General features: G+C 45.1%; 1 protein-coding gene across 1 annotated transcript; it reads right to left on the bottom strand.

Annotated features, from left to right (window-relative positions):
- Nucleotides 1-765: 765 nt before the first annotated feature.
- LOC144485867 (extracellular calcium-sensing receptor-like) lies at nt 766-11,540 on the bottom strand. The gene is made up of 5 exons (XM_078203946.1): nt 11,268-11,540; nt 8,797-9,633; nt 7,361-7,588; nt 5,227-5,350; nt 766-1,679 (listed from the first exon to the last, which is right to left on the bottom strand). Exons 1-5 carry the CDS (start codon nt 11,523-11,525, stop codon nt 766-768), a joined length of 2,361 nt encoding a protein of 786 aa, XP_078060072.1. The 5' UTR covers nt 11,526-11,540.
- Nucleotides 11,541-11,760: the final 220 nt, after the last annotated feature.

Genomic DNA, 11,760 nt, shown 5'->3' with positions numbered 1-11,760 from the left:
TTTGATTTATTATTGTCACATGTATTAACATACAGTGTAAATCATTGTTTCTTGCGCGCTATACAGACAAAACATAGTGTTCATAGAGAAGGAAACGAGAGAGTGCAGAATGTAGTGTTACAGTCATAGCTAGGGTGTGAAGAAAGATCAACTTAGTGTGAGGTAAGTCCATTCAAAAGTCTGACGGCAGCAGGGAAGAAGCTGTTCTTGAGTCAGTTGGTACGTGACCTCAGACTTTTGTACCTTTTTCCCGAAGGAAGAAGGTGGAAGAGAGAATGTCCGGGGTGCGTGGGGTCCTTAATTATGCTGGCTGCTTTGCCAAGGCAGCAGGAAGTGCAGACAGAGTCAGTGGATGGGAGGCTGGTTTGCGTAATGGATTGGGCTACATTCACGATCTTTTGTAGTTCCTTGTTTGCATTGGGGGTGTGCTGCTGCCTGCGATGGTGATTTGTCCAGGCTAGGGTAGAGGAAAGGATCAAAGAAGCCAATAAAGTTAGACTGAGGCTTTGGATGAAGCAATTTTTAAAACCATCTCAGCCTTTTGGCTAAGATGAAGCGTTAGATCAAACCCGGGAGGGGGTGCAGTGCCTCATCCTGTCAGCTTGGATCTTCAATAAAGGAAAAAGAAAAGTGCAGCACCGGAACAGGCCCTTCGGCCCATCAACCAGTGCTGATCATGTGTCCGGATGACTGATTGCACCCAACGTGGAAAATCTACATATCTAATGACCTATTTTTAGGATTAAAATGATATTAAGATATTAGTTAAGATTTGCCCTGACCTGTTTTATTCATCAGATGCTTCTTAGTATTATTTTCTGGTTTGAATAGGATTATATAACATTTTGGAGCAAATATGCAGACAAGCAGGCCAAAGCTCGATGCCAATATGGCAAAGATCTCGACAGCGACAGTGTATTTTCCAGGGGAACTAACGTAGGCTGGTATAAAAGTCAACCAAACTGCACAGAAAATCAACATGCTGAAGGTGATGAATTTAGCCTCGTTGAAATTATCTGGCAGCTTTCGAGCTAAGAATGCAAGAACAAAGCTCATGCAGGAGAGAAAGCCGATATAACCCAGCACACAGCAAAATGCTGTCACCGAGCCCAAATCACACTCAAAAATAATCTTCTCGTTGTAATATTTGGTCTGCTTCACTGGGAGTGGTGAGGACACAAGGAGCCAGACAACACAGATTACAACCTGGACAACCGTGCAGAGCAGCACGCTGAGGATTTGCTGCAGAGTCCCAAACCATTTCATCATGTTATTGTTGGGGAGAGTGGCTTTAAACGCCATCAGCACAACCAGAGTTTTGGCCAGCACGCACGAGATGCAGAGAACGAAACTGACCCCAAACAGTGTGTGCCTCAGCGTGCAGGACCACACTGATGGCTGGCCGATAAAAGTCAGCGAGCACAGGAAACACAACATCAAGGAGAAGAGGAGGAGGAAACTGAGCTCGGAATTGTTGGCTCGAACGATCGGAGTCTTCCTGTAATACCAGAGGATCCCTGCAACAGACACTGTGCTGGCTGTCCCCAGCAGTGACGTGGTGGTCAGTGTAATTCCCATTGCTTCTTCAAATGAGAGGAACTCAATTTCTTTCGGGATGCAGCCATTTCTTTGTGGATTGGGCCAATCTTCCAATGCACATGGGATACAGTTCAGTGAATCTAAGGATAAAATGACAATAATTTGCATTCATCTAACACCTTCTCCATAAAAACATACATAAGTGCACACACACGCAGACACACACACGCACATACACACACACACACCTATAGCACCCTTCCTTTGCAGAGGCTTAATGAAAAAATAAATGCTAGAGAAAGATCCAAAGAAGGGTGACTAAAAATGGCCAATGAGGTGAATTTTAAGGAAGTCCTTAAAGAAGAGAGAGGAAAAGGGCCAGAGAGATTATCATAGAATCCTCCAGTGCAGAAGGAGGCCATTTGGCCCATTGAGTCCACACTGACCACAATCTCACCCACGCCCCATCCCCACAACCCCATGCATTTAACCTAGCTAGTCCCCCTGACACTAAGGGGCAATTTAGCATAGCCAAAGTGGCAACGCAGATGGAGAAGGTAGTCAAGAAGGCATACAGCATGCTTGTCTTCATCGGCCGGGGCATTGAGTTTAAAAATTGTCAAGACATGTTGCAGCTTTATAGAACCTTAGTTAGGCCGCACTTGGAATATAGTGTTCAATTCTGGTTGCCACACTACCAGAAGGATGTGGAGGCTTTGGAGAGGGAACAGAAAAGATTTACAAGGATGTTGCCTGGTATGGAGGGCATTAGCTATTAGCAGAGGTTGGGGAAACTTGGTTTGTTCTCACTGGAACGACAGAGGTTGAGGGGCGACCTGATAAAAGTCTACAAGATTATGAGGGGCATGGACGGAGTGGATAGTCAGAATCTTTTTCCCAGGGTGGAAGAGTCAATTACTAGGAGGCATAAGTTTAAGGTGCGAGGGGCAAGGTTTAAAGGAGATGTACGAGGCAAGTTCTTTTACACAGAGGGTGGTGGGTGCCTGGGAACTCACTGCCAGGGGAGGTAGTGGAAGCGGATACGGTAGTGACTTTTAAGAGGCATCTAACATATACATGAATAGGATGGGAATAGACGGATGTGGTTCCCGGAGGGGTAGGGAGTTTTAGTTCAGTCGGGCAGCATGGTCACTGCAGGCTTGGAGGGCCGAAGGGCCTGTTCCTGTGCTGTAATTTTCTTTGTTCTTTGTTCAATCCACCTAACCTGCACATCTTTGGACTGTGGGAGGAAACCGGAGCACCCGGAGGAAACCCACGCAGACACGGGGAGAACGTGCAAACTCCACATGGACAGTGGCCCAAGCTGGGATTGGATGTAAGGAAGGAATGTCAGAGAGTGAGGCTTGTGCTCTTCAAGTCAAGGCTGCCATTGGATGGGGCAGTCTGTTTAAGTTTATTTGTGTCACAAGTAGGCTCACATTAACACTGCAATGAACTTATTGTGAAAATCCCCTAGTCACCACACTCCGGCGCCTGTTCGGGTACACTGAGAGAGAATTTAGCATGGCCAATGCACCTAACCAGCATGTCTTTCGGACTGTGGGAGGAAACAGGAGCACCTGGAGGAAACCCACGCAGACATGGGGAGAACGTGCAGACTCCGCACAGACAATAACCCAAGCTGGGAATCGAACCTGTGTCCCTGGTGCTATGAGGCAGCAGTACTGATCATTGTGCCACCATGCTGCCCTGGTACAAGAGTTCAAGAAAAGGAGAGTTGAGCCTGGCAAGGGTGCGGTGGGCTGGGGGTGGGGGTGTAGGTCAGGAATGTGCTTTAGTGTTGGAAAAGATAAGGAAAGCCTGAAATGGGCTGAACTTAAGGATGAGAACCTTACATTGAAGGTCTTGGGTTAGCTGGAGCCAATACACATCAACAAGGAAAGGGATAAACTGAAACTTGGTGCAGGCCAGGATGAGACAGAAAAGATTTGCATGAGACGCAGTTCACAGAGGGTAAAGTACTGGAATCATTGGAATCGTGTCAAAGGCATGGGAGCAAGCTTCAGCAGCAGATAGAAATAGGGATGGAGGCAGACAATATACAGGAGGAGGAAGTAGTTGGAGAAATTGTAAAGTAAAATTTATTTATTAGTGTCACAAGTCGGCTTGCATTAACATTGAGCCATCTGCCTCAGCTTGTGACAGTGGCTGGAAAGGGTTGGAATCAGTGTCAGGGTACAGAGCTTGTGGCAATGGTGATAGGCTATGGCTCTGGTTTTCTCAATGTTAATTTGGAGCATATCTGCGACTGGCCACCAGCAGAAAGGCAATGGCAATGGTGGAGTTGGGAAAGCTGTGAATAGTTAGAGTTGTGTGCCATTAATGTGCGAATGTAAGATGACTCCCTTCTCTACTGATAATGTCACATGCACCACCATATGGAAGAGGAGAGTGCAAAGGATGGTTCCTTGGGGAATTCAGGGGTAATGGTGTGGTTCAGGGGTAATGGTCCAGTCTCTTTTACTTCATGTCTTTTCTCATTTTGTTGGATCTTTGGTCAGTCACTCCTCTGAAATCTCTTCTCTTGTTCCTTTCAAAAATCCAAATGCCTTCCTAAATTCCCTCTCTCCCCTAACATTGCCCCTGTGCAAATCAATGCAATGCCTTCCCCCGTGCTAGCTCATTGAAAGAGCTACCCAATTAACTACAGTTCCCAATTCTTCCCTCAAAGCCTTGAAATGTTTTTCCTTTCCAAGTATTTATATCCATTTCCCCCTTTTGAAAATTACTATTGATGTTGCTTCCACTTTCCTTTCAAGCAGTGCCCTCCAAATCACAATAACTCGCTGCACAAAAAAATTCACCCAAGTCACCTTTGGGTGGAATTTTCCAGCCTTTCCCACCATTGGGATCTCCTGGTCCTGCTGAAAGTGACCCCTGCAGTGGGTTCCCCGATGGCAAGATGGGCAAATCAGGCAAAGTGCTGTAGACACCGGCAGGACCTGGTTGGTCAAAGGAAGTATTCCCACACATTAGGCTGAAGATGATAGGGGTGAAGGGAGGGGTTAATTGGATAACAGCCAGGATTAAAAAATGCCCTCACTTTGTCTTTGTGTGGCGGAGACGGAGTCCATGAGAGATACGAACAAGTTAAAGTTAAAAGTTACATTTTATTTATTAGTCACAAGTAAGACTTACATTAACACTGCAATGAAGTTACTATGAAAATCCCCTAGCCGCCACAGTCCAGCACCTGTTCGGGTCAATGCAACTAACTGGTACGTCTTTCAGAATATGGGAAGAAACCGGAGCACCCGGAGGAAACCCACGCAGACACGGGGAGAACGTCTAAACTCCACACAGACAACGACCCAAGCCGGGAATCGAACCCGGGTCCCTGGCGCTGTGAAGTACCAGTGCTAACCACTGTCCAACAAACAAGACAAGACGTAAGGCAGAGAGAGAAGGAGGCTCTTGAAAAGCAAAGGATTGCAGCTGTGAGAGAAACCATTCATTCACTCTGCCATCCAGAACTTGTCACAGGTTGTGTCATACCTGTTAAACTGCAAATCATCGCCTACGTTTATCGACGGAGTTTATCTGAGAACTGAACAAGCATGGCCTAATTTTGTCTCAATAAAGCTTTGCTGCTGAATCCATTCCGCCATAAAGGGGCGTACATTCCCCAAATCCTTACTCGAGTGTTATGGAGGGTTGATTCTTTACCTGTGTCATTGCTGATTTCACCATCAGGGCAAGGCAAACAATCAGAACAGCAAAGTGGTTGCCCTTTTGGAACTGCTTTCCTCGTACCAGGAGGACAACTGTCTGTGCACACTGACCGGGGGACCTACATTACAAACATGAGAAACACATGCATAAATGGTGAATTCTTACATAATTGATTGCAGATCAACATTAATCGTTCAGAGGATGCAAGGCTCATTCAGCCACCATCCACCTGCTCACTGATCTCCAACACCTCTATTCTCATCTTGTGTTCAAGTATATTCATGGACTTGCTCCCTCTCAATCTCTGTAACCTCCTCCAGCCACACCGCCCTCTTGTGGTCTCCGCATTCCTCCAATTCTGACCACTTTCATCACCCCCAGCATTGGCGGCTGTGCCTTCAGCTATGAAGACCCAGAGCTCTGTAATTTCCTCCACAAACCTATTTACCTCTATATTGTCCTCTCCTCCTTGAAGTCACTCCTTACTGTTTGTACCATTCTGGTCACCCTATTATAGAAAGGATATTATTAAACTAGAAAGAGTGCAGAAAAGATTTACTAGGATGCTACCGGAACTTGATGGCTTAAGTTATAAGGAGAGGCTGGATAGACTGGGATTATTTTCCCTGGAGCATAGGAGGCTTAGGGGTGATCTTATAGAAGTCCATAAAATAATGACAGGCATGGATAGGGTAGCTAGTCAATATCTTTTCCCAAAGGTAGGGGAGTCTAAAACTAGAGGGCATAGGTTTAAGGTGAGAGGGGAGAGATACAAAAGGGTCCAGAGGGGCACTTTTTTCACACAGAGGGTGGTGAATGTCTGGAACGAGCCACCAGAGGCAGTAGTAGAGGCGGGTACAATTTTGTCTTTTGAAAAGCACTTAGACAGTTACATGGGTAAGGTGGGTATAGAGGGATATGGGTCAAATGCAGGCAATTGGGACAAGCCTAGTGATAAAAACTGGACGGCATGGACAAGTTGGGCCGAAGGGCCTGTTTCCATGCTGTAAACCTCTATGATGCTTATAATTTACCCTTTTAACCAAGTTTTTGGCCAAATCTCCTTCTGAAGGTCAGTAGCAACATCTTTTGATAACGCTGCTATGAAATGCCTTGGGATGTTAAAGGACTTTTTAATGTGCTAATTTTGGATTCCAAAATGGAAGAGCTGGAGGCATATCAGGATATTTATTTAAAAACCAGTGCACTATTTACAGTTTGTACATAGTGGGTTACAGGGACGGCACATCTCCCCTCAGGGCTACCTGTCTGCTGCCTCGAATACCTGACACATCACTGCTTGGTGTTAGTGCTACATTATCATGTACCTCATTGATTCTTTCTGATGATTGTTACTGGTCAGTGTCAATATCCATCATAGAATCATAGAAACCCTACAGTACAGAAAGAGGCCATTCGGCCCATCGAGTCTGCACCGACCACAATCCCACCCAGGCCCTACCCCCATATCCCTACATATTTTACCCGCTAATCCCTCTAATCTACGCATCCCAGGACACTAAGGGGCAATTTTTTTAGCATGGACAATCAACCTAACCCGCACATCTTTGGACTGTGGGAGGAAACCGGAGCACCCGGAGGAAACCCACGCAGACACGGGGAGAATGTGCAAACTCCACACAGACAGTGACCTAAGCCGGGAATCGAACCCAGGTCCCTGGAGCTGTGAAACAGCAGTGCTAACCACTGTGCCACCATGCCGCCCCAGACATGCTGCCTGCAGAACTTAGTAAGAAGTCTCACAACACCAGGTTAAAGTCCAGCACGCTTATTTGGAATCATAAGCTTTGGGAACACTATTCCTTCATCAGGTGAGTGGAGGTTAGCTCACAAACATGGCATATATAGGCAAAGACACAATTGCAAGTTAATTACAGATTGGAATGTGAAGAATGATTGGAATGCAAGTCTTTACAGGTACAGACAGTGCGAGTGGAGAGAAGGATAATCACAGGTTAAATCACAGGTTGATGAAGGAGCTGCGTTCTGAAAGCTCGTGATTCCAAATAAACCTGTTGGATGTTAACCTGATGTTGAGAGACTATTTATTGTACCCACCCCAGTCCAACACCGGCATCTCCACATCATGCAGAACCTATGAGCTTACCGTCATTTGATTATTGTGCCAAATAATATTTCCTTCATTTATTAGAAGGTCGTGTCCCGAGCCTAAAGCAGCATCAAACCTGCCGACTTGAACATACTTAATGGAACCATCTGCATTTTGGTGCCAGTTGATTATATCATATGACGCAAGGGGATCCCCATTCTCATCGAAATAGACCTCTTCCCCAAACTTAGTGGCGTATCTCACCTCTTTCAGGTAATGGAGTAGCTTTGAAAAGATTAGAACACAGGTCAAGGGTTATCCTTAAGCATTGGAACTCATAATGTTGTATTTACAATTGCAGCAACATAACCATGTCTAACTGTATCTGCATAAATTATAACCAGATGTTGCACTGTTACATTCATTGACAATGCTAAATAAATGTTAAGAATTTCATTATATAATTTGATTTTCCCTGGCTAAGTGGTGAAGATGAAAATCTACCCATTCTACCTTTGTGACAGGGGCGGCACAATGGCACAGTGGTTAGCTAGCACTGCTGCCTCACAGCGCCAGGGACCCGGGTTTGATTCCCGACTTGGGTCACTGTCTGTACGGAGTTTGCACATTCTCCCCATGTCTGCGTGGATTTCCTCCGGGTGTTCTGGTTTCCTCCCACAGTCTGAAAGACATGCTGGTTAGGTGCCTTGGCCATGCTAAACTCTCCCTCAGTGTACCCGAACAGGTGCCGGAGTGTGGTGACTAAAGGATTTTCACAGTAACTTCATTGCAGTGTTAATGTAAGCCTACTTGTGACACGAATAAATAAACTTTAAGTTTCAACAAGGTAGTTTCGTATAACCATACAGACATGCAACAGGACAATTCATTATCTCACAGTTTTATCTCTTCTTCTTCTAAAAACACGGTACAAGTTGGCTTCCATGTATCACATCTGATCCCATAAGGTTAAGTGTTAACACTCAACAGTGGGAAGCCTTAAAGCCAAGGCCATTCTGACCTCAAACGGTGTTCAGACTTGTGGGATTTTCCGGCCATGCTCGCCCCAAGACTGGAAAATCCCGCCCAAGGTCAATGGATCTTTGCATGGTCCGTGTCCCGCCCGCTATGATTCCCGTGGCAGGCGGGATGGTAAAATTCCACCCGAGGTTTATTCCCAGTGAAAAATTAAAATATTTACTCATTATTTTTCACCTGATTAACCTGAAAGGGACTGAGGTTAGTGGCCTGTTGTGTTATCTCTATTGCTGTCATATGTCAGATCACATTAGCCAACACAGATAAGGCATTGATATTGGTTCTCATCTGCTCAGTTCCTCATTGACCAAGGTGGGTGTGGTAACTTGACAGCTATAACATAATTGTCAGTGAAACAGGATGATAATTGTCACATGAATTATATTAGCAGCTGGACAGAAACACTCTCATGATAAAATCGTGTGAGTTTTTCCAAAGAGTCCCAAATCTCTTACCTGCCATGGTTTGAAGTTGAAAATATTGGCGCAGGTGTTATTTGGTAGTGAGCCAGTGCCATTTTTGCAAGAGTTCAGATTATTGAGGGCGTGAGCTATTGTATATACAGCTTTATACACATTGTAGGAAACTCTCAGTTCAGACACATCTGAATATATGCTGTATGTATTGTTTAAATCCTCTGATCCTGTACATGGCCTGTGAGTGGTTGTTGACGTGTTAATTCCTTTGGTGGTATCTGACGTTCCGAGGGAACATTTAAATATTCTTTCCCACAGTTCTTTCACAAAGAGATTATTTGGAGTTTTGAAAGGATGCACTTGAAGAAGGAAACCTCTCAGGCCTGGAATTTCTGCTCTGTGGATTGCGAATCCTATTGTCCCGCTCAAAGAGAGGAAATTTTCTTTGGTGGCAATCAGAGCAGATGTAACCCAGGCCTCACTCGCTATCCATTGCCTACCAGTGATGTTTTGCTTGACAACTTCTCTGATTAAAGGGTACGCATCTCCCTCAATGGCAAACATGACAATGACCCTCGCGGTCGATGTCCTGATGGTCTCTGTTATTTGAAGTATCTTTCGCCTGGAGTACATTTTTGGAATGACTTCAGTGAAAGCAATGCAAACACCAAGTTTTCTGACTTCGTCGCTGAATGCTTGAATTCCATTATGGCCGTAATCATCATCTCCTGCGATCGATCCAACCCAGGTCCAGCCGAACCTTCGCACCAGTCGGGCAACACCCTGAGCCTGATGGGCATCACTTGGCATTGTTCTGAAAAAGGCTGGGAACTTATTCCTGTGACTGAGACAGGCACAGGATGCAAAGTAGCTGACCTGGAACAAATCAGCAAAATATTTTTTAATTTAACACTGAAAAGGTCATGGATGTCATGAAAACACAGAATGGCGCAATGCAGAAGGAAGCCATTTGGCCCATCAACCTTGTGCTGTTCTGCTAAAGAGTTATTCAGTTAGTTCCACAGCCTTGCAGGTTCCCCAAAGCCCTGATTATCTTTTTCTTTTGCAAATACTTATCCAATGCCCTTTTGAATGTTGAGGTACAGATCAGTCATAATCTCACTGAATATAGAACAGGCTTGAGGGGCAGAGTGGTCTCAACCAGTTCCTATGTCAGAATCGTATGGGTTGGAGAGTTAATTTCATCTTCACTGCCTGGGTGGTCAACAGGAGAGGCAGATTGAACACCGATTGTAGAACTCGCATGTTACTGGCTCTTTTCTGAATGGTGAAGGCGAAAGATGTCTTAATGTCTGCCAATTCTGATTGAGGTGACTTCTGATTACAGCTAAGAGGATAAAGGGAAAACTAAAGGAAAACCTCTGCCTTGATTCTGAATTTGTGTTCCACCCTCTGGGGTGGAACTCATCCAACACTCTCAATGACATGGTCAAAGTGGACAAAGTCCGAAGATGTGCAGGTTAGGTTGATTGGCCATGCTAAATTGACCCTAGTTTCAGGGGGATTAGCAGGGTAAATGTGTGGGGTTACGGGAATAGGGCCTGGTTGGGATTGTTGTCAGTGTAGGGTTGATGGGCCGAATGGCCTCCTTCCACGCTGTAGGGATTCGATGATTCTATGAAAAGTGGTCAACCTGTGGAGAACTGGGGCAAGTTGCCATCTTGCCACCCTGTTACACAGCATGACACAATATTAATGTCATTCCATGTGTCAAAATTGATGATTGCGAGAACGACTTGCATTTAAACAGAATGTCCCCCCTAATGTAGTAACATGTCCCAAGGAGCTTCACGGTATCAACATTAAACAAAATCTGATCTGAGCCACTTAAGGAGATATTAGAACAAGTGAACAAAGCTTAGTCAAAGAGGTAAGTTTTAATGAGTGCCTGTAAGGAGGTAAGAGAGGTAAAGAGGCAGAGTGATTTAGTGGCGGGGGGCGCATCTAAAAGCTGCGGAAAGTACGACTGCCGGTGTCAGAATGATTAAATGTGAGGATGTTCAAAAGGCCAAAATGAAGGAGCCCAGATATCTCAGAGGGTGAAGGGACTGAAGGGACTGAAGGAGATTATGGAGATAGGAGGGGCTGATACCCCAAAGGGATTTGAAAACAAGGCTAAGAATTATAAAATTAAGACATTGTGGACTTGGAGCCAATGTATTTTCACGAGTGCTGGGGTGATGGGTGAATGAGACTTGGTGCAATTTCAGGTGCAGGTAATAGAATTATCGATGAGCTCAAGTTATGGGAGGTCAGGAGCGAATTGACATTGTTAGGTTTCGCGGTAATAAAGGAATGGAGGAAGGTTTCAGCAGCAGATGGGCTGAGGTAAGGGTAGAGTGAGCGATTAATGTGGGAGCAGGCGGTCTTGGTAATGGCGCAGATGTGTGATTGGGGTTGTGAATACTCTGGCTCAGCCTCAGACAGCTGGAGGAAGCTTCTGCTCAGTTTTAGATGACGGACTGCAGTCCTTAAAACTCACAACCTACCATAGGAATTCTGAAAGGACCCAGCGTACTTTGTATAATCATGGACTGTGTTGATCCCGAGTCTCCGACAATCACAGGGAAGGAAGAGAGTCCCTCACAGTCTTGACTGGATACTCCCTCGTTCCGACCACTGGTAGATGCCAAGGCTGCTCTGAGAGACTGGGTGTGTGTCGCACAGGTGTCAAAAATCTGATAACCCAGCTTTATGTTTGGAAGAAGCATTTTGTCTTTGTTTATTTCCTGAATCGCGAAGATCATTGTCTGCACCCAACGGAAGGATCTGAAATCAAAGCTGAGAATAGACGTTCGATGATCAGAGTTGAATTCACTTACCAAATTCAGCAAAATTAGCAGAGATTAAGGGTGGAATTTTAACAGGCTGCCTAAGTATAAATATGGAATTGTGAATGTTTCAAATATCAAAACTGCTTCATTTCCTTTCCAATATGAGAAGTCACTTCAGGGTTAATTTACTTAGGACAGGATTTTATCC

This window comes from Mustelus asterias, chromosome 3 (genome assembly GCF_964213995.1).
Source record: "Mustelus asterias chromosome 3, sMusAst1.hap1.1, whole genome shotgun sequence".
NCBI classification, from domain to species: Eukaryota; Metazoa; Chordata; class Chondrichthyes; order Carcharhiniformes; family Triakidae; genus Mustelus; species Mustelus asterias.
Note: the sequence above shows the minus strand (reverse complement) of the source record. Positions and strands in the feature narration are given on the sequence as shown.